A 23556-nucleotide genomic window follows, 5' to 3' on the forward strand; every position below is an offset into this window, starting at 1 on the left:
AACACATGATCATCAGAAGATGGCAGAGGTGCAGCTGCATGAGAAGCTTGGCTCGAGGGAGTTTGAGGGATCTCTCTTTCCCTCTCCTCTGCTGAGAAATGAGCAGCAGTAACAAAAGGAAATAGCTGGAGCTTCTGCAGGCTGAGCCCTCCTGGTGCAAAGAGACCACAATGTCTGACTCTAGAGATTATGAAATCTCTGTCTGGACCTCTTAGACCCAACAAGCTGACCTGATAAAAAGCAGTACAGAAATTCTGAAGGAAATGCTGTTAGATCTTTGACCTCCTTTCGCTCCTGCTTCTCCTGACATCAGCTGTAGTCGGCCACTGGAGGCAAAATTAGGCCTCTAGGGTTTTATGTCTCATCTAGAAAAGCCATATTCCAGAAAAACAAACCCATCAGCCCAAGCACCTTCCAAAAGAAGTATTTTATTATATGGAACAGCTCAGGGATTCAGCCTTCACCAAGGACTGTGCTTCGATCACAGATGGGATCTTGGGAACTGCACTAAATCACAGATGGTATATTTCTTCCTATAATTCACAAAATGGGCTATTTCCACTGCTTGCTGGGGTTTTTTTCCCTTCTCTGATTTTTATATTTTGCACATGGCAATTGCAAACATGGCTACAATTTTTTAAAAGGGCCCTTGAAAACATTTTATTTTAATGATGCCTGTAATCTTTTCCTGTTCAGTAAATCTAACACCAAAATATCAATCTTTCCAGAAATTAAAACATACTTAATTTTAATAGGATTGCATTTATGCTTTATATGCCTTGCTTATTTATCTTCTGTGTCATTTCTGTTTTCTTGGATAAGCTCAACATTCCCTTGTTATCTCTTGAAATACTGCACCAGGCACAAGTTACTGCCTAGACTGAGACAGAGCAGCTCCTGCTGCTGCCCACTCACGGGCCACAGGCAACTGGTGGATCCCACACTCCTACTCCTTACAGCCTGTGATATCTCAATGCTGATCCAGGGCCAGCTAAAGACAGCAGCACTGCCCAAATCCACTCAACCCCTTCTTGTGCTTGGCTGGGGTGATGTATTTCAGCAATTGCTAAAATCCATGTGCAGTCAGGAAGAGGAGGGAAGGGGGAGAAGGGAGAAAGGAGCATCCCCTGGCACATCACATTCTTTGGAGAAGCCTCCCTCTCTCTCTCTGTTGTCTATGCAGGGAGCCTAAGGCAGGCAGGTACTTCACCAAAGTTGGAAAAGGGAGGAATTTGGACATCCTCCAAACAACTTAGTCTTAAAACAACAGATGGAAACAGAGAGATATGGGGGTCCATGAGCAGTCAATGGCATTGTGATAGGAGTTTGCATAATACATGCCCAGCTCTGCACATCAGTGCATCTCCTCTCTCTAGATGCTAAGTGACAGCAAAAAAAAAAAGCCAAAATTACATCTAATACTTTCCTGAAATTGCTTCATTGCTTTTCCATGTAAACTGCTGCTATAGCTGGCACAGTTTTTATTTGTTTGCTGGTAGGAGAGGAGGACAGCCTATGCAATCTGAGCAAGAGAAAAGGCAGCTATGAGTAAACCTTTCTGTTCAGCCACTACCAAAAAGATTTAGAGCTCCACATGTTAATATCAGCACAGTAACACCTGGGCTCCTACCAGCATCACACTGAGATCCAGTCTCTGAGGATCCTCTTCTATATCCATTTAACTTCTCCACCTCATTTGCCATCACAAGATGCTCAAATGCTGTTGTCATTTTGTTTCTGGTTTGTATTTACTGATGTTATCAAATATTACACTTCAGTAATATTTGATAACATCAGTAAATGGAGGTAATCTAGAGAGCATTAAATGCCCTCTTCAATACTGAGCTGTTCAAACACCCATGTGCCAGCCATGAAGCTGAACAGCAAATCAGACCAAGATTCCATGCAAGGCAAGGGCAATCTTTCTGAATCAGCCTTTTCAGGAGTATTTTTAATTCACACTAAATAAGGACTTAATAATCCTTCAGCACTGGTAAGAGATCAGGATGGCAATGACACCTAAACCTCTGGCTGAGGAGGTTTGTGAGCTCTAGACTGTCAGAGTCTTGTGCCACGTTCCTGATCCTCAGAGAATGCCCAGAATGCCCCTGGGGTCACAGATCCTGATTTTGACCCACACAGGAGCAGCTCCAAATCCCACCATCAACACTTACACCTCAGAGATGATCACACTTATTAGTGTGATCCAATTGTGCAAAATTCACAACCTCACTTCAAATCCTTGCCAACACTCTCAGTGCATCTCAGTGGGACTCTCACACTGCCTTTTTAGGGGAAAATTCATGTCTTACACAAGACAGAGGAGTGAGGCCATCTCAGATCCTGCAGCACCCACCCACACAAACTCACAACAGACAAAAACCAACACGGTTCCCTTGCACAGGTTGGAGCAAAGACCCAGTGACCCATCTGTGATGGCTCCAGTGCTGCTGGCAGGCAAATCCACAGCCAGCTCATGAGATGGTCTCCTGCTGTCTCCCAGTCAGAATCAGGGACTTCTTGGATTAGGAGCTGCTTCTGGACAACCATGTTTTGTGGTAAGGAGATCATCTTCCCTCCCCTCCCTTTGCTCCTCATTTAACATATTTCTGTTGTTTGCTTCAGAATTTTCCCACAGCCTTCCATGACTTATTCCACTATTTAAATACACATGGTATGAACTAACATTTATTTGTGAGAGGGCTTTTTGGACTCCATTGTATCCTGCTAAAATATCCACTTTTCCCAGTGTTCCTCAGGTAGAAGTGGTGCTGGACTACCAATCTGGTTGCCTTTTGGCTAACAAGGTGAGGAAAAACAGGAAGGTGGCCAGGTATCTCTATTTTCCACAGATCCAAGAGGATAAGTTGCTAGTGAAAAGTGGCGTGTGAAGGGTATTCTTGTGACTCTGTGTCTGAAATCTCCCCACAAGGGAGCTCCACAGCTGGAGTGGATACTGCTCTCAGAATTTAATGCCCAAACCTTCTCCCATTCAGCCTTTACGAGGGTGAAGTGGTTATGAGCCTAAACGTTTTAGATGCAGTGAGTTTGTAGTCATGCCACACATGATTTAGTGAATAACTGATGCAAGGCAAAAAGATGGCAGAGCTCTGGGATCTAACAGCTGTGCAAACAGGCTAGAGAATTTAAAATTCAGGAAGCTGTATCTCCAGGAAAGCATTTAAAGAAAAAAAAATCCCTAGTGCCACATCTGGTGGCATCAAATTGTCATTATGACATGGTATTTAAGATGATTTAATGGGTTTATTGCTGAGTAAGAACCTTGGAGTTTGCTTAAACTACTGTGCATTAAAAGGATGTAACTCTTAAATGATATTCTGACAAAGTACTGCCTAAAGAGTTCATTATGTTCCAGGAACTCACTTGTATGTACATCAGCATGTGTGTGTATGGCAATAAGGAGATCAGGAGACAGAAATTTGATTGAGAGCTGCACATCTCCACAGACGTGTATTTCATGATACTCTACACAGCCTCATGTGTTGTGAGAGATATCTTGAAAAATTCATTCACCTCTCTCTGCCTCTACCTCCTACACATCATACATCCATACAGCAGGCAAGATTTCTGTCCACCTTAATTACTTCTCACTTAGGGCACTGAATCAATGGGTGGTTTTGAAACAAAGGATTCAGCTACTAAAAACTGCCTGGGAAAGTGCCTGGGAAAGGTTACTGATTATAGACAGCTTCTAAGAAAAGGTGTCCAGAAAAAGAAAAGGTATCTCTGTTCTTGCTGAATATTTTTATGTGACTTAGTGTTTCTCTCACCTTTAGTTCCCAGAACAGTTCTCATTTCCTCTGAATGTCCTGACTTCTTATCTCAAACCCTTTCAGCTTGTTGATTTTAAATTCAATCTGGTTAATTCAAATTCGGGGCACGTTGCTCTTGAAGTCTTTCACCATTTCTGATTGCACAGAACAGGGCTGTTCATGCTATGGGGTTTTGCCATTGAGGAAGGGCACAAACTTCTTTTTACACTTCTTCCTTTCATATTGGATTGACACGACACGTCCTGGGCCAGTCAGGCAATCTTGTGTTGGGCGTCTCTTACTGGGGGTTGTCTCTCCACTCAATCACAGAATGGTTCGGATTCGTTAGGGATCATCTTGTTCCAACCTCCCTGCCATGGTCAGGGAACCTTCCACTATCCTAGGGTGCTCCAAGCCCTGTCCAATCTGGCCTTGGACACTTCCAGGGGTGAGGCAGCCACAGCTGCTCTGGCCAACCTGTTCAGATGCCTTGAGTGAACAATGAGCACCACCACCTGTGAAATTGTACGATGGAGCACATTTGTCCAACCAGACAAATTCTTGACTAATCCCATCAAGTCGCCATGAGCTTTTCCATCATCTGGGGCAATTTTCCACCGTCCATGCATTTGCCTCTTTGCACGTGAGTAAACTGTTAAAGCACAGCTCTGCCTCTGGTACTCAACCACATGTGCATGGAACAGGGAAATAAAAAATGCAGTTCTGCTCTGTTCCAGGCTGAATTTGCTCTTTAGACAGAAGTGGCCCAACCACAGTGAGATCAGAGCTCTGCAGGGACCTGCCTATGCTGCTGAGGAAGAGATGGGTCTGCTTCAAGAGGGCTTCTGCTGCTGATACCCTCCCTGTGATCCCCCAACAGCTCAGGGCTCACTATTACCAACAATCTGCCTGTAACACTTGGCTACCTGTTCACAATCTGCCTCTAATTTCCATGTATCTATAACAACTTATATTTATTGTTCTTTCTTTTTTCCCCTAGCAAAATCCACCCCTTCCAAAGCAGGAGAGAAGCTGAAGTCTGTTCCTTCTGAAAGCAAGTCAGTTTCAATTCAAAATCAGAAGGGGTCTTCAACGGTCAAAGGCTCTTTTTTTCCTTCTTTTTTTTTTTTAGGAAGGGTTTGATAGTGAATAATTGGAAGAGGGAAAAAAATCACCTCAGGTTGTATATTGCCACTTCCTCTTGCATCGTGGTTAATGCAAACCTTTGATTAGCCTGCTGAAGAGACCACACATTCAATAATTTGAAGCAAAAGGTTAATGGTGTTATTACAACTATTATCCCTTTTAAAATCATTATCCTCTTGTTTTTTATGTCTATATTACCTTCACCTTTCCATGAACCCACTTTACCAGCTGTTTCCCTCCGTCATAAAGTTTGCTGAACATCATCCTAGGAATAGGATAAATGCCATGTTTTATCAATCAAGCCTAAGGGAATTCTCAGCTTCTCATAACGCAAACTGTAAAGGGAGATTATTACAAAGTTTCTATTTTGATTTTTAAATTGGCCATGAGTGAAATACATGCTTAATGTCAAGGTGCACAATGTTGCAGTTATGACACCATTTTTCTTGGGAAGTTTTACACATCAGCCAAGTATGACAACTGAAGACTTAGAAGCAACTAATCAATTATCATTAATTTTAAATAGGTTCTTCCCTTGAAGGACAAATAGTCTCTAGCAAAATATACAGAATGACTAAAAGATAATGAAAACATGATGGAGGTAATAATCAGCCCCATTTCTAAAGCATCTTCCCAACTCAGCACCAAAATCCTACTGACTTTCAGGCAGACTTATATCCCTCAAAGTAGAAAATGTGAATTAACTTCCTTAAAATTTTGGAGCGAGAAACCAATCAGTGTCTCAAACTTATCTAAAAATTCTTCTTTTTTCTCCAGAGACACTAAGAGGATCCAGATTGCCCAACTTCAGTCTCCTGAAGTCAGTTGCTCCCTCAGCATTTGAACTAAATTTTTGCTCTCAGTAATTAACAACTGCAAAGCAGCTGCACCAGGAAGTTACCTCCTGCCTTTTCCATTTTTCAGATCCTGGGGACACCAACAGTCAGTGTCCCCATGAGTTACACATGGAGCCCAGGTTGGAACACTGGGCCTGGAAGAACTTGTATAAACAGAAGAAATTTCCAGAGAACCAAATTAAGTTTAAAAAATGAAGTGTGGAGGGAAATTAAAGGCCTTAAAACAATCAAATTTTCTAAGTGCTCAGACTTCATTATGCCGAATAAAATTATCATACTCTTCCTGGAATTTGAAAAGAATCTGTTAATGATAATGCCTCTACATGAAAATACATTCCTTGCAGAATGGCAACAGGGCAGCATTTACTGAGCTCTTAGTAAAATAAATGAAGAGCTCTGTGATTGTGTCCTTTGAACACGGGAAAATACAGGTAGTGCATACTAATGTTTTCCAACAATAGTGTCAATCAGAGAAAAGCTGTGATCTCTGCAGATATTTAAGCAGAACAAAATGTAGGCTCTGCCTATGCCATTTTTATAATCATGGAGGCACAGCAGAAGTTAATGCCTGCATAACTTAGAGCATCAGTGGCAGCACAAGAGAGACATTTTCTTTTTTTTTTAATTTGGAACATTTTTGCTCCCAACTTCTGAGTAGTAATTCGTGATGAAGAAAGAGGAAAATTTCCTACATGAAAGATGTAATAAGAAGCAAATTCCTACTACAAAAGTGCTGTGATTGACATGGTCTTGTCATTATCATTGAAAATAATCTTCTGGTGTGCTATAATGACAAGAGGATGTGTAATGTTATTCTGATACAAGAAAAGCCTGTGTACATTCATTGATCCAAAGAATTCTAATTCACCCTGTAGAGGAAGATAAGAATCACAGCAGCAGGCAGTTAAAAGTCCATCTAGCCCCATATCCTGACTCTGACAATGCTAATATTTCATATTTCAGAAAAAGAAACTGTAAAAATAGCTACTCCATTGTGTGTATATCTAAAAATGAACAGTATTAATGGTGTCTTCTTATCTCTCAGGCTTTTCACAGCCAGATGACCACCGGTGGCTTCCACAACAGTTACCATGGCAAGTGGGTTTGATGTGAGGTCCAGTATGTGAATGCATTTGTACAACTTCCCTAACATCACCTCTTCTCTCTTAATATCCCACAATCTGACATCAGGCTGGAGCACCTGACAACACACGGATCATAAGGACAGAATCACACTGTGCCTACATCTCAAATCTTGCTGAAATAGCAGCAAAAGCTGAATAACCCTGTTCCAAGTAAAAGCACACATTCCCATCATTAAAGCTCCACTGTGATCCTAGGCTGCTCCCTGTCCTGCCCATCACTTGTGTTATCTCAGGCTGCTGACTCCACTTTCCATCCATTGTAGCTCTTCCTCTACAATCCCTTCTGGCATAAAGCATCCCATTATCTCCATTTTCTGCTGAGGTAATTCATTTCCTAAGCCTGGGCAACAACAGCAGCCCAGATTGTGAAAAAATAAAAGGCTTCATGTGGAGCACCTCTGCATCTGCAATTGCTGTGCTGCTGAGCCATGTCACAAAGGTGATGGCTTCACCCACATGCTTCCAGTAAATATCTCACTTGGAGCAATCTCTACAGAGATTCTGGCCATGCCACCTGTGTTTTCTCAGGGTTATGATCCACGTCATTGCTCGGTGTGAACTCGTAAGGCTGAAGTGGCACCACAAGGCTCACATTCCTGTTTACAGGAATGCTCTGCCAAAAGGTGAGTTCAGATCCAGGCATGCATTTCCCTTCAGTGTGAGGTTTCCTGGTATGAGATTCAGGTTCATCACAAGTTCAGGTTTTTTCAGTTTAATTTTTTTTTTCAAAAATGCACTTCACAAAGACCTCAAACCCTCAAATTACAGCCCATACAAGGAACCAGCTAAAGCAGCACATAACTAAGAACCCAAATGAATCTGTTGATTCCCCTTTCCTTTTCTGGCTTCATTCTCTTGAGCTGGAACACCAAACCACAATCCACACATGAATAATGCAGCTACTGTTTAAGAGTTGATTCAACAACAGAAATTTGTATCCTCTCTCCATGTTGTATCCTCTCTCCATGTCAGATATTTATAGAAATATTCCTGACCACCTTGCTTTGAAGTCACTGAAATGCAGAGGGGTACAGGATACAATTGTAGGCAGCTCATCCTCCAGAGGAGCACTTCCAGAGGGCCACTCTAATTGTGCAGTAGCCACAACCCCAATAAATCTTTCTGTCCCCAGGGGACAGCAGGATGAAGAGATGTTCTAACCACATCCATTATTTTTCTTTACTCACACTCCTTGCAAAGCCTATAGCAGCTGTAAACATCCAAAACTACCCTAGAGCAGTCCTCTACTGCCCAGCTGAGTGCTGGATTTAGATCACTTTTATATGCAGGAACGAGCTGTAACAGATCCTGCACTCTGAATCACTATATAAATATTTAAGTAAACAACAGGTCACTTGAGTGTTTTCTTTACCAGCTCATGAAACAACACCATGGTCCAGCACGTGCTGGGATGCAATCCTGGTGCACTGGGGACATTTATCCTGTGGGCCTGCTTGGTGCTGCCACCTCATGAGGTGACAGAGAAGGCCCTGGCTCTGCAGAGAGGACCCTCTGCAGCTTGCAGCACCACCTTTCCCTCTGCCCAGCCTCCTGAGGCAGGGACGGGACACACCTCTCTCACCCTTGGAAGGCAAGGATGGGATGTGAGGCAGTTGTGTGAGCCCATGACTCAGTGCACGAGCCTTGATGGTTTGGTTCTCTGTCATCAGCGTCGTGCAACCTACTCTGTCCTTCCTCTGCCTCAGATTTCTACATGGGCTCCCCCACTCTCATTTGTGATTTTCCGTTTTCCAGACATAACCTTGAATTTAGATTGGTCTTCTGGCCTTCAAGGCAATTGTGCTTTGTCAAACTGGGCTGTGTGAACTAACACCTGCCCAGATAAAGCCCTCAGATTACTGAGCAAGTACCTCAGAATTTGCTTTTCTCAGTGTAAATACAGTGCAACCCTTAAAAACATCCATCCTGCTGCTTTACACACTGGCTGTAGTGACATATCAGGCTAGCTGGGCAGCATCACTTAGAAAAGTATCTCTGGCTGCTCTCAATCTCCTCTCTGTAACTATCACTTAATTATCTAAGAAAAATTTGGCTGACCTTTCAATTATGGGTAATGGAATAAAAGCAATTAAAGACTGTCCATGACAGCAAGTGTCACCAGCACCCATTCGTTGCCTTCTGGTGCTGATTGGGAGGGCAGGGAGAATTCATGCTCCACTCAGGGCTGCAGTTCTGGCACAGTGCTGATAAAGGAACTCACTGGTAAAAGGCCAGGAACTAAGGAAAGAAAGAAATTGTCTCTCATGCCTCCCTGTCCTGACTCCATAAACAACTCCAGAATGAGGATTTCTGGGTATCTAGCAACACAAAAGGCCTTGTATTCTGAGGGCTTTTGTGGAACTCCAGAGTCTGTAATATCTGCTTTCAGGGGTAAACATTGCTCTCAGCCAACTGCTTCCTAATATCTGCCACAGCCACTGAGATAGCTGAAATTCTTTGCAGATAAAGGATGAGGTAAATGGACAAATCTCCCCGCCCATGCAAAAACGTCAAGATTTGCTCACCCACACACATCCTGGCTCATGGCTCTGCCACTGAACTCAGCTGCAGCTCAGGCACTGGGGTTTCGCCCCTTGTGTTTGGTACTGGCTAAGAAAGATGCTTGAATGGATGTTAAAGCACAACAATCTCAAATAAGAACTGAGATTTGTAAATTAGCTGTTAGCAGCTCTCATAAACACTTCCCCAAGTCCTCTTCCAGTAGCAGAAATAGCTCTTCACTCTCTAAACTGCCAGGCTATTAAGAACAGAAAGGCTTAGTTGGCAAACTCCTGGTGCCTGACTCATGATGAAGAGCTGTGTCTCAGCTCCCCTCAAGCAGGAAGAAGACAGCAAATACTCATCAAATTTCTCACTTCCTTCCCAGCTACAGCTTGGATTCTTGGAAAACAGAAACCTTCTTGGCACAAGAAGCTGTCACTGAGACCATTTCTTATCTTATATCTTCCACCAAAAAAAAAAAAAAAGATTATTTACATATTGTGTGTCCTTCCCGTTGTGGAAAGTTGGAATCAATTCCACACTTTCCACAACTCTTCTGGCACGTTCAAGCCCTGGTAGCCCTGTTTTCAACATGTGCACTGAAATGAGTTAAAATATAATTACTGCATGTAGAAACTATCCAGCTAAATTCTGTGACCTGACCACAGCAGCCATTTCTAAAATAACCAGCAGAGCCAGGATATCACCAGCTACTGTAGGAAAATGCTCTCCCACTTCCTTTCCCTTCAGGATGAGTCTGTGATTATTGCTAGAGCTGTTCACAGCTTTGTGGATACTCTCCAATGAGACCTTTCTTTGTGAATTCTTTGCTCTTACAAGCTAATTTCTGCATTATCTAAGTTTTTCTTCAGGCAGCTCTTTCTAACACAGTCCTGAATAAAACAGCAAAATGAATGAAAATATAATCAAGCATGTTAATATATCTCCTGCTCTGTCACACCTACTCCCACACTCAGATAACCAGGCACACACAAACGCCCACACTGTGAGTGTTCATCTCCTCTTCCTTCCTTCTGGCTTGTCAGAGACTAAAATAGTCATGTAGTGGCTTCCACCATTCATGCTACAACGTCACTGTGTGGGTCACTTCAAATGCCTCAAACACCAAAAAGATGGGTAGATGAGAAAACCAATCACTCCATGATAATTATAACAAGCACTGGGTTTGGATTCTTGCTGGGAAAAAAAAAAAAAAAAGATATATTAAAAGGCAAACAAACATCTGGAACAAGTATCACCTGACTGTGACAGAATGTGCCTATTAACTGTGTCCTCTGCAGGCTAATTGCTGGAGTTACTGAAGCCTCCCAGCTCTCTCTAATTCTGGGTAATGTTTTGTTTCATAAGCAATTTGCCATGTTTATTCATTTCCCTATCTAGCTCATTTGCACTTGCAAAGAATGAAAGGGAGGCAATGTTTGAATGGTCGCATAAACCCATAAGAGAATTAATTAATTTTATACAGGATCTAATTCATGCAGGGAAAAGGGAGTTGTGGGATTTTCTATTTTTTTTTCCTCTGCATCATACTCTCAAAATCATTCTGCACACACACATATTGTACCTAATGAAATTCATCAAATAAGCAAATATGCAGTCTGCATTTCCAAGCATGGTCCCTTGGCTGACTACAAAAATAACCTGATACTTGTCAATGTGAAAAACTGCATACAAGGAAAAGATTGATACAAGGAAAAGACTGATGCAAGGAAAGATTGATGCAAGACTAGCCACATCTGAGTTTAATTGAACTGAAAAAAATACCAAAATAGCACAGCTTTATACACCACAATTCCCAACTACAATGCAACATTTACAGTTTCTGTAAAGAATTATTTCAAATGCACAAAGGGATGCAAACAGGCAACAATTCCTTAAATATTCAAACAACCATCATCATAACAGAGTCATTTTCTTTACATAATTTTCATCATGAGCTGGACAACGCATGGCCAAAGGTTGAAATAATGCCCACGAGTTCACCCCATCTGTAAGCACATTCCTTTTCCCCGGGTCACTGTTAATTAACATGGATGTGTGTATGAACCTATAGCCAATAAATAGTGTTCCAAAGGCCTACCTGGCTCTTGGCGAGTTCCTCACAGAGGGAACCCTCAACACGAAGCTATGTCTCATGGGGATCTGAGAAAACCCAGATTTATCTCATTGGCTATTTATTTAAAAGCCAAGGGCCAAAGACAAGTTTTGCTAATTTCAGTAATTAACTGAGTCAGCCTGGGAAGCACCAGGCTGGTGTTTTGCAGCGCCCCAGAGGGATGGAGGAATGCAGGAAGATGCAGCTGTCAGGAGCTTCAACAGGCAGGTGACGGAGCAGGAAATGACTCCTCGGTCACCCGTGGAAAAGCCAGCACACCACCCACCCCACACACCCCCTGGGAGATGCTCTGCTGTCAGCTTGGGCCACCGCAAAACACCACGAGGCCAAGAGCAGCTTTAATTGCAGTATGTGTCCAGCGGAATCGAAGCATTTTGGTTTTGTGAAAAATGCGTATTTTATGATTGGCTTTTCACAAATATTAAAATGAATATTGTATGTGTGAGGTTGGAAAGCGATGCTGTATTAATTTTCTTAAGTAGTGTGGTAAATATAGTTTTAGGTTATAACAAAATGCTAAAATAGAAACTATGCTATGTAGGATACTTTTTTTTAAAGAGAGGGCTCACACCGAGACAGCAGTCACAGGACACCTAAATCTTTCAGAGAAAGAGAATTTATTGCTCTCTTATCAGAAGAAACGAACTTCTTCCCACTTCGCTCAGTCAGGATGACGCCAGTTAGGATTAAGAGGAAGAAGTTGATGATGACCAGACAGAATCCTGTATTTGAATGGAATTTATGCATCATGTATGAGATGTATGAATATGCAACAGGTTATTGTTTTTAAGGGTTAATCCTCTGTTAACCTGAGTCATTTTCGGGCTTATGCTGCCCTGAAAAAGGTACTCGGACATCCGCAACTCTTTGTTTCTATTGTCTCATATTGTCCTAATCCAAATTGTCCAAATCATTATTACTCTAATTATATTGCTATTTTATAACCATTTTATTATCATTAAATTTTTAAAATTTTAAAAACCCAAGTGATTGGCGTTTTTCACGGTTTGCAGCATGTCTTGGGCTGGCTGGAGGTGGGCACAGATTCCCTCTTCACTGTTGGAAATGATGATTCAGGCCATGCCCGCTCAGACATATTCACCACTGTTTGCTGGGGTTTCCTAAGCTGCTGCTTCTAAACATAATAGCAAAACTTTGCATTTATTCTTTATTCTATCTCCCAAGTGTTACCAATGGATGATGTGCTCAGTGGGACAGCACACAGCGGGGTGCACCCATTTTGCTGCCCGGGTACCAAGCGGGGTTGTAAGAGCAAATTCTTGAACCAGGGCGCTTTTTGCTTTACAAGGTGCAGAAATGCACAGTATTTGTGGGGACACGAGGTTTCCACGCTGTCCAGGACGGCTTATTTAGAGCTAAACCCCTTCAGCTTCTGCGCTTCAGTGGGGTGAAAAAGGGCTTCACATAGGCAGGTAACCTCCAGGAAAGTGGGGGGGAACAGCAGCACCACATCCTTTTTCCATATTTAACAGCAGCACCACATCTTTCATTTTCCATATTTAACAGTCCCAGCCAACCCGGCTGTCAGCGGGAGAGGCTGAGACCGCCCCAGAGCGCCGCGGTGCCTCCCTCTCTCCCACGACAGCACTGGGGGACACCGGTAGACAAGGTTTCCCCTCAGCGCGGGGTCACCAAGGGCACACGGCTTTCCCACAGCGCCGGGCAGTGGGCGGAGGAGGGGGCGAAGGAGTGACAGGACCCCCGAACGGCGCTGCCGCCTGGGGCCCCGTCACGGCGGGGCGTGAGGGGTGAGGGCCCCGCCCCTGGCCCCGCCCCCGCTCCCTGTTTACCCACAGGCTGTGCACGTGGTGGCCGCGCCGCGCCATTGGCCCAAGCGCCGGGGCCCTGCCGCCGCCTCGCCAATCGCCGCGCTGTCCACGCGCTCTCGCTCGCACGCGATTGGCCCCGGCGCGGCGATCACGCAGCGTGACGCACTCCGGGCGTGCGCCCGCCGAGTACCAATGAGGCGGGGGCGCAGGGGCGGCCCGCGGCGAATGGCGGCGCGCGGAGCCGCGGGGCGGCCAATGGGCAGCGCGCGGGGGCGGGGCGCGGCGCCGCGGGCGCTGGCGGAGACGGGCGGGTTTAAAGCGCTCGGCGAGGGCGGGCGCGGTTCCCCCGCGGCCGGGGAGCGATGGCGGCGGCCGGGCCGGGCCCCGGGGCCGGCGGCGCGGTGAAGACGCTGGCCCTGGTGCTGGAGGACGAGGCCCGGCGCGGCGGAGGCGGCGGCTACTGCAGCGGCGACACGGTGTCGGGGCAGGTGCTGCTGGAGCTGGCGGGGCCGCTGCCGCTCCGCGGGCTGCGCCTGGAGGCCGCGGGCCGGGCGCGCGTCGCTTGGAGCGAGAGCCCCGGCGCGGTGCCCGGGGCCGGCACGTGGGGGGTGGCGGTGCGGGCCCCGGGGCCGGGACCGCGGCGGGAGGCGGAGGTGCGGTACCTGGACATCCGGCAGAGCCTCCTGCGGGACCCGCCCGAAGGTGAGGCGGGACGGGTGGGGAGGGGGGGCGCGGGCCCGGCCGCTCCCGCAGCCGCGGCGGGGGTGGCACCGGGGGAGTGGCGCTGCGGGAGCGGGGAAGGGCTGCGGGAAGGCGGCCGGCGGCGAGGGGGAGGCGGAGGGGGGAGCGCTCCGGGTGGAAACGGGCACAGGGACCCGACGGAACGGGCACAGGGACCGAAGGAACGGGCCCCGGCCGCGGGCACCGGCAGGACAGCGCTGCCGCAGCGCTCGGCCCGGGGAGGATCAGCGCCTCACCCGCGGCGATTGATTCCCTGTGTGGGGGGCTGAACAACGCCGAGCTGGACTGGAAAATAATAAAATAAAATAAAATGCGCAGCTCGATTCCCTGCGCTGTGTGGGTGTCGAAGGTTCGGCCTTTCCTGGGTCCATCGGCCCCTCCGCGCTGCGTGTGCGGTACCAGCAGCTCCGGGCAGGGAAGCTGCCGTGGAAGACCCTGGACGCAGCCAGGCTCATCCCGTGGATTAAGGCGGCAGGGGAAGCTCGCTGTGGCGAAGCTTTGGCACTCACACACTGCAGTACTATGGCAGCGTTGAAAAAAGAATTAAAGACAGAACGACATTTCGTTCTGTAAGGGTGAAACGCAGCTCAAGCTGATCTGTTGGGAAAGTAGATTCAGGCCTTGTAAATTGTGTAACAGTAGGCCCTATGTGAATAAAATGGGAGCTCGTGTATTTATAGTATTTCTTCAAGCTGACCTTAAATTGGAGGTTTTTTCGGCACAGAAGTTAGTTTAATTGTTAATTGGAAAAGTAGATTAATTGCTGTCCTGCTGAAAAGAAACTTACTTTATGCTTTGGAGAAGCCATTTTGGATTAGAAATTGGCCACAGTCCTGAACTGAATCTCAAGGTCTCCCATGTTTCCTTGATTTTTGTTTTTCATTGAAATCACATCACAGCATAAATAAAGTATGGGCCACAGTCCAGAACCCACTGGGATCAATAAAAACTTCTTGCATCTGGGTGTTTTTGTACATAAATAATTTATAAAAGTGTCTGCTTTGTTCTATTTCTGGAATAACTAAAACATACTATTCATTCTTATCTTACAGGTGAGGAAAACTTAATTCTTCTAGATGGAAGACACGAATTTCCGTTCAGCTTTCAGCTCCCTCAAGAGTAAGTTCAATAATCCAACCTGAAGGGATTGTGCTGGATGCTGCTTGTAGTGGAACATTAACTTAATGTCGTTTGACTTGTGTTTTTTTTAGTATCAGCTTCATATGTTTGTCTTAATCAAGCACCACACAGACAGGCCTTGCTTGCTTCAGCTTCCCCAAGGCCCTAAAAGTACAAGCTGTAAATTGGGAAATGTTTACATATGCAGGAAGTGTTAATGTTTGAAGCTGAAATATTAATTGAAGGTAATGGTTTTATGACTGCTCGTTTCAGACCTCTGGTGACCTCTTTTACTGGGAAGTATGGCAGTATCCAGTACTACGTGAAAGCAGTGCTGGAGAGGCCTGCTGTGCCTGACCAGAGTGTGCAGACAGAGCTGCAGATCATCAGCCATATCGATGTCAGCTCACCAGCTCTCCTGGTAAGAGGGTCCCCCACTTCTCCTCCCCCCTGTAAAACCAGCTGCAAATGAACCATTTCCAAGCAGCATTCACATCCAGCCATAACCCTTCCCATGTTATTCCAGAGCATCATTTTCTGACTTCTGAAAGCATATAAGCTCCCTAAGCTTTTCTCTATAAATAGATTATCTTAGGTTGTGTGAATACCAAACAGAGTGGCTTTTTTAATAGCATTGATTACATCCCTGCTGGCAGAGATGCTCCTGCCAAAAAGTTAGGCAGGCTTCAGATGCATAAATAAGGCTTAATAATAGTAATGTGTGTGTGCAGAGTAGTTACTCTTACCAGAGCAACTACATTCACAGGGCTGCAGTGTCCTAAACTCTACAATAATAGTAGGTTGAGGAGCAGTAATTAGAGAAGAGTATTAATCATGCCCAGCCTGTCATTTAGGCTCTGGCCATTATGTTACATATCCCTGCATTTTGCATGTCGTTTTCTAACATGAAGTGTGTGCATGCAGCTGCTCCAGAGATCCTTTCAGTTATTTCCCTGTGACAGATTTGGCCACATTAAAGCATTGAGTTTTTAATAATCACTGGAAATACTGTAGAGTAATAAGAAAGATCAGGCATTAAGTAATGAGTAAATAGGCAAGATGGAAGCTAATGAGCTGGATTCTTTTATCTCAACCCATATTATGAAAATAATATAAAATTATACCTTGTACTTTCATGATAGCAACTGGATCTAAATGGTTATTCATTTAAATATGAATGAGTCATTTCTATTTTATTTAAAATGGTAGGATAATTTTAACATCATGACGTGAACATAGAAAAGAGATGTTTTGAGCAGGCTTTTTTCCCCCTCATTACATGCTTACATTTTAATCCATTCTAGAGAGAACTTAGGGTATTTTGGCAGTGACATCTGTAAGCAGAATAGTCTTTATATTCATTAGTTAGGAGTTTGAAGGCATCATATCCACATTCTGTAAGGACAAAGCCGCCCATAGGTTATTGCACAGAAGACACATCGGGAAGGCAGTGCCAGTCTTAATGGATTCCAAGGCTACCACCAAAAGTGCAAAACAACAGGGTTTTTTGATTATAATAAAGAAAATAAAAAAAACAATTTGCATTACTATATTGACTGAGTGTCACTGCCCAGTAAATCATTTTGAGTAGCTTTGATCCTGGCCTGCACACTTGACATGTGTGCTTGTGAGTTTATTCTAATGAAATGTTACAGGCAATGTAAATGTCATCCAATGTGACAGTTCTTGAATAATTTAAGATTTTTTTTTGTCATGCCCTCTACATTTTTGGGAGAGGTTTGTGGCTTGCAAGTAATGAAGGTGCATCCCCTTAGCCCAGTGTCTAAATATATTTATCATTTCTTAGAGATACAAAAGTAAAACAGTTACCTGCTTAACTGTTAGTTGTTTGCAGATAAATTAATTCTGCATTCTTCTGCACTGAGAAACATGGAGATAAGCACCACAGTATTCATGAGACCTTTGAAAAGTTCATTTTGAAGACAAAGCACATGCAAAGACACACTGGTCTGTGTTACTTAGTACAGTCTAAATACAGACTGTGATTTCAAAAGAGAAATGTTCAGATTGCCAAACCTCGGTTCCATTTCACATGGTGGCAAAATCTACAGTTGCACTGAGCAGCTCAGGGATTCAGATCACGTGGATTTTAGAGCTGGGTTGCAATGACTGATATGCATAACACTGAACTGCAAGTGATTGAGAGCTTTATCCCATAAAATGAAAAATACTCTATATTTTATAGACACCTGTTCTAAGAAGTCAGGAGAAGATGGTTGGCTGTTGGTTTTTCACCTCTGGGCCAGTGTCTCTCAGTGCCAAAATTGAGAGGAAGGGATACTGTAATGGTAAGAGTAGTTACCTTAAAAATATAAATACTAAGCATCTAATAGGTTGGGATTTTTTTTAATCTCAGTGAAGCCAACATTTTATAGTTCAAAAAATAGTTCTGTTTAATAAAAGTAATTTAAGGTCCACATTAATTTTTTTTTAATCATCTTTCCTTTCCCCTTGGGAATATGAATTGATAGGAAGTCCTGTAAATAATCTTACGGAAAATCCATGTACATTTGTGTGTAAAGAACAACAAAATGTTTTTATCTGGAATAAAATATTTAACTGGGATGTAATTAGGTTTTTACATCCTATTTGTGTAGGTTTAGACTTTGGTAAGAATGAGCTTTAGCAGCTGCTTCTTCATCTTGATAAGATTAGATACATTGAGAAAATAAAACATCCTGAAATTCATTTAGTACTATATAAAAGGAAGGTTGGGGCGTAACTTGCAAATAAAGCTTTTATAGCTTGTTCATATTATGCTTAAGGTTTCAAAATGAATCATTGTTTATGTGTAAAACATAGTAGGTGGCTATAATTTTGCCTGGATACCACTCTGAAAAAAACAAACTGGCTTGAGGAAACTTACCAAGTATTGTTCTCATAACACTGCAGATGATGTACGTGCTGTGTAACTTGCTTTGATACTCCCAGAGGAAAGTTGGTAAATACCAATTATTCATTGGACTTTTTCTGTCTCTAAGGGGAAGCCATCCCAATCTATGCAGAAATTGAGAACTGCTCTTCTCGTTTGATTGTTCCAAAAGCTGCCATTTTCCAAACACAAACTTACCTGGCCAGTGGGAAGACAAAAACCTTCCGTCAGATGGTTGCCAATGTCCGAGGAAACCACATTGCCTCTGGGAGTACAGATACCTGGAATGGGAAAACTCTGAAAATCCCACCTGTATCCCCATCTATACTTGACTGCTGCATTATTAGAGTAGAATATTCATTAGCTGTAAGTATTGGGTTTTCAAATGTACAAACTTTAGATAATGCATTCAGTTGGGAACAGAAGAATTTACTGAGTAGCTGTTAGGTTTTTACCTTGGGAGCTGCAATAAATACAAATCCTGAGAAAGGTGTCCCAGCCTGTGGTGGGGGGTTAGAACTAGATGATCTTTAAGATCCCTTCTAACCCAAACCATTCTATGACTCTACAAAAAATAAATATCATAAACAACATACATGAGAGACTGAAGGTCATAAAAGAGATTCTGAGATGGAAAGGTGGGAATAATGTGGAAAACAGAGAAATGCTTCTGAGGAAGAAGCAGCTTAATTTCAGACATGCAGGGATTGTTTTGGGAAAGCATTTCAAGCTGAATGGGGTCCTTGAGTGATTCTTTCCAGAAATGGGAAGATAAGACTGAAAGTCAAGTGCATAATTATGTTTGTCAAGATGGTTTGTATTTTTTAATGTCACTTAGAGACAAGTCACAGAAAGAATGAAACTGCTGAAAAATAAGGAAAGCTGCCAGGGTATTAGCTAAGCATATCTGGGATGACAAAGCTCTTAATTTTTAAATTTGCAGTGTAGGGAGTAGGGCAGCTTTTAAGAGCAGCATTCAATTGGGTCTCATGATGTTTTTTTTCTTCTGTTTGGGGGTTGTCACATAGGTGTATATCCATATTCCTGGTGCTAAGAAATTGATGATTGAAATGCCTGTGGTGATTGGCACTATTCCATGTATTGGATTTTCAAGCAGAAACTCCAGCATTACCAGCCAGTTTAGTATGGATATGAGTTGGCTGGCATTGACCATGCCTGAACAGCCTGAAGGTAATAAATACATATTGAACTGTCTCTAATCCAGCACAGCACTGTCTGCAGCAGATGGGTGCAGTGCCAGTTTAAGGGCACTGCCAGGGATGTAAGCAAGGGAAATCTGATTTGACTCACAAAGTTCTTAAATTGAGATCCAAAACGATTGGTGAGGTTACCCCAACTCCAGCCTTCCTGAAGTCTCTGTGTACGCTGTCTGACTGAAACAACTGACTTCTGATGGTGGGAATATTCTACTCATTACTGAATGTATCTTACAGCACAGGTTTGCTGCTGGAGTTACCCTAAAAGCACAGCACTCTCTGTATTCCTGCTGAATCACTTGAGTTTACTGAAAACATAATTTTAGTTACAGTATTTATGAGTTCAGTGCACTTCCAATACAGTTTTTGTGGTCCTGGATATACTGTAATGCAGATGTTCTTGCTGTGAGCGAGTGAATAGTTTGAAATATGACAGAAGCATCTCTTGTGTTTCAGCACCACCAAATTATGCTGATGTAGTGTCTGAGGAAGAGTTTTCCAGACATGTTCCTGCTTATCCACCTCCCATTGACTGTGAGGAACAGTTGTGTTGTCCTGTCTTTGCTTACATACAAGAGTTCCGGTTTCAGCCTCCACCTCTTTATTCAGAGGTAAGAAAATAAATAGCAGGTGGTGTTTTTATTGTCAGATGGCAGAAAAAAACCCAAACACATACCTAAACGCAGGAATTGCAGGCAGTAATTGTTGTCTTTCTTCTCTCCTTAGATTGATCCACATCCAACTGATGTAGAAGAAGTTCAGCCCGTTTCATTCATGCTCTGAGGATTTGTAATGAGCATCATTGTGATGAATGTCTTAATCTTTCTGCTGCTTAAGCTGGTAGTGCAGCTAAAAAGGAAACAGTTTTCTTTTTCCAAACTTCAGTCTGTGTACGAGAAAGGCGAAGGAGAATGGAGAAGGAGGTATGAGCATGTTTGGTGATAAAAGAGAACCTGCTGGATTAGTCTGCACAGAGGATAACAGGGGAGCAGCTGAGCTTGGGATACTTGAGAAGTACCTGGAAATACTGAAACGAAAATGCATCAATCAAATACTGAATGTTTTCCAAAAAGTGGATACACTACACAAAGTACGAGGAGGAGATGCGTGGATCTTCTGAAGAGAAAAGAATTTATATTTTGTTTGCAATGCTCTGGAAGAATGTACATAGCAATGTGGAGAACTCCTGTAGTAGAACAGAATGTGGGGTAAGAAAACATTTCCAAAAGATTCCAGTGGTCAGGGGGCTTCAGCTTTGCACTGTCTGCATCCAAAAAAGGAACACTACTGCATCACAGAGCGAAGTCTTAACTTCACATTTGCTGGGAAGCTGCCCTTCTCACGACTGCCAAGTGGTACTATTTCCTCATTCATGATGCTCCGTGGATGACAGAATGGCTATTACACAATATTGCAAAGGCAACCATTTCCTGAGTGCAAGACACGAGTGTGGAACAAACAGTGAACTTTGAGATGAGCTTATGCACTATGCTTTCTTTCAAGGGATTTCTTAAGGGAATTATTCTAACCTCTTCTACTGTGAGTTCTTCTTCTGCATCTTAAGCCTATGGATAGCATGATAAGGGGAAGCATGGCAAGGGAGAAACCTTTTGCCAGCAGCAGGTATACTTAGCAAAAAGGACAATATTTATTTATTCAAAAGCCTTTATAAGCCTACCTCTGTTTTGGATATTTACTTACGGTCAGATTTGAGACCAAAAAAAGTCTTGTTAAAGCTCCAGTATACTTCAAGGTTCTAAAAGGGACCCTAAATGGTTTCTGTGGTTAGTGAATGAGATAAGAGGTGTAGGGAGAGGTGTAAATATACCCAGAATAGACATAGCTTATAACTGAAGTGAAAGCAGACATCAGGGGAACAAAGTCCTCTGGTAATGGCACAAAGCTTTTCATTACTCCTGCATTTTTGTCTAAAGATCTATTGTCAGGGGCTGCACAGGTCATTTGCTATCCATACTATATTTGTTGGTGTGTTTCATTGTTTGTTTTTTGCTGTTTAATTTTGTTTTGGTGCAATATTTTAATGTTTTCTTCCTCAGGTCATTTAGAACAGTGAGAGTTTGTTGCTGCTAAGAGTGAAGGCACAGCATTTACTTGCCCTTCTGCTGCCTTCATTTAAAAGTAGAATGTTTGCTTCCTGCCAGCCATCAATTGGGATCAGTAAACAATCACCAACAGATCACTTACAGGAGCAGAAAACAGCATTGTCAGCATGCACGTTTACAGTCCTGTCTGTGAAATACAGGGGATTTTGGACTACTAGAAACACTCCATATGTCTTACAGAAGGGTTTAGGGTTCAAACCCGGTGCTTCGTGTGGTAAAACAGTGTACTTTCTGATAATTACAAAAATAGCAATTCAGTTTCCTTCATTCCATCAGTAACTGCAGTTTAAACAAGGTCTAAATGGTTTTTTATGAAATCTGTCTTCATTTAAGAAGCAGGGATTTTTCTACAGGCATACACGGATATATATTTTTAGTCTTCTTTTAGTTTAACTTCCTTACATTGTCTAATTTCTAGCACTTCACCTCAAATCCCTTTTGCATCAGCGTGAAAGACAGACTGGTGGAGATTGACATTTCCAAACTGCAGTTACTCCTTTCATTTGCAACATTTAGTATTGTTTTCTATAGCAAATGCAGCTTTAACCAAAATTTGAGTGCATGATTTAGAAAGGACGTTCTAAAAATGATTATTTAAAGTCTCAAGGTGTAGCTCTCATGCCTTTTTGTTTCAGTGAGGGCCTGCCCATACAATCAATGCAGGATTTTCATTCACATCATTTGGAAAGGGAACAAGCATCTTTTCCTTCAACAGATACCATTATAGTTACTTGAAAAGTAATTTGGTTGTGTAATAACTTGCATGGTAATAATTCAAAATATTTGCTTAAAGAACATTAGGTGCTTTTTGGACTGTAATACCTGATAGGTGATGTGTGCTACTTGGCATAATCATGGTCAAGCAAACAGCAGTATGAAGGGTAAAGGTGTGCTTTTTTTTTTTTTCCTAAAATCTTTGAGTTGTTTTCTATTCTTTGCAGATAAACTGTGGCCTTAGATTGTTTGCTGCAAAAAAAGTCAACTATTATGTGTTTCTTAGGAAGCACACATGGCCCTTCAAAGGAGGGGTGAAAACATGATTAAGTTCTGCTCTCTGGCACTTGGCTTAGTGCAGAAATTGATCCTTAAAAATAATTACTGTTTGCACAATAATAAGTTCAATATGCAGGGGCTTTGTTTTGATAACTGTGAAACAGTTCAAAAGAGACAAAATAAAAAAAGCTGTTTAACATACAGGAACATGATTGTATTTTGTACTAATGAATGAGCCCCATGGGTTCTTTGTTAATAAAAGTGTCAAATCTACATTGTGCTGTTCATCTCTGGTTTGGTGCTATGTCAAGAAATACCTGTATTCTACCCTACAGATCTCTAATTCTTCTCTGATCTGGGAATTATGCCTTCATCTGTCACTGTTTTAGTTCCCTGAACTATTCATAGCCAAGAACTGGAACAAATTGATCAAACAGGGCCTCCTCCCACCCATAGTTATTGTGTAATAGGGGCTCTTACCCGAAAGGATTGAAGGATGTGAGCTCTAATTGGATCTCTCATCTCTCATATTAATCTTAGAGGATATTTTATTGTTTCCTGTCGACAAGATTAGAGCAACAAACTAAAGATAAATACATCAGAACAGCCTTAGAACCAGAGTGCAGAATGACTGAAGCAGAAACCCTGCTGCTGTGGGGAAAGAGGTGACAAACTGTACCTGCCCCATGCTCACCTGAGCCAGGAGTGAGATGATAAATCCATCAGGGTCCTGCCTCCCAGGGGTTTGAGGAACAAAGACAACAGTTGATTTCTTCTTCCTGTTTCCATTTTTGAGGGAAGATGGCAAATTTCTTCATGGAAAGTCAAGGTGAAGATGCTGTTCGGGATTGTGGAATCACAGAATAGCTTAGATTGAAAGGGACCTTAAAGCCCATCTTGTCCCACCCCTGCCATGGGCAGGGACACCTTCCCCTGTCCCAGGCTGCTCCAAGCCTGTCCAGCCTGGCTTTGGACACTGCCAGGGATCCAGGGGCAGCCACAGCTGCTCTGGGCCACCTGTGCCTGGGAGGAATTTCTGGAGGCCTATTCAAGCACCAGAACCAGCAGAGGAGTCATGATTCATGAAAAGGAAAATTCAAAACCTCAAATAATAGTCTTA

General features: G+C 43.2%; 1 protein-coding gene across 4 annotated transcripts; it reads left to right on the plus strand.

The window, feature by feature from the left end:
- Window positions 1–13684: 13684 nt before the first annotated feature.
- On the plus strand, window positions 13685–22709 carry ARRDC4 (arrestin domain containing 4). 4 transcript variants are annotated; one of them, XM_054516267.1, is made up of 6 exons: window positions 13685–14052; window positions 15144–15210; window positions 15484–15631; window positions 17417–17519; window positions 19777–19931; window positions 20047–22709. In XM_054516267.1, exons 1-6 carry the CDS (start codon window positions 13713–13715, stop codon window positions 20101–20103), a joined length of 870 nt encoding a protein of 289 aa, XP_054372242.1. In that variant the 5' UTR covers window positions 13685–13712; the 3' UTR covers window positions 20104–22709. The 4 variants fall into 4 exon arrangements, with proteins under 4 accessions (XP_054372242.1, XP_054372241.1, XP_054372244.1 ...); XM_054516266.1 differs by lacking the exon at window positions 20047–22709 and adding an exon at window positions 18213–18469 and having other exon boundaries at window positions 19777–19902; XM_054516268.1 differs by lacking the exons at window positions 13685–14052; window positions 15144–15210; window positions 15484–15631 and adding exons at window positions 18213–18469; window positions 19132–19294 and having other exon boundaries at window positions 15640–17519.
- Window positions 22710–23556: the final 847 nt, after the last annotated feature.

Source organism: Molothrus ater, chromosome 13 (genome assembly GCF_012460135.2).
Source record: "Molothrus ater isolate BHLD 08-10-18 breed brown headed cowbird chromosome 13, BPBGC_Mater_1.1, whole genome shotgun sequence".
NCBI classification, from domain to species: Eukaryota; Metazoa; Chordata; class Aves; order Passeriformes; family Icteridae; genus Molothrus; species Molothrus ater.

Bases quoted from the DNA above. Each gene is read 5' to 3' on its own strand.
- ARRDC4 (XM_054516266.1), top strand. From the start codon at position 13,713: ATGGCGGCGGCCGGGCCGGGCCCCGGGGCCGGCGGCGCGGTGAAGACG. The intron at 15,211-15,483 runs GTAAGTTCAATA...TGCTCGTTTCAG, and splicing joins AGCTTTCAGCTCCCTCAAGA to ACCTCTGGTGACCTCTTTTA. The intron at 17,520-18,212 runs GTAAGAGTAGTT...TCTGTCTCTAAG, and splicing joins GAGGAAGGGATACTGTAATG to GGGAAGCCATCCCAATCTAT.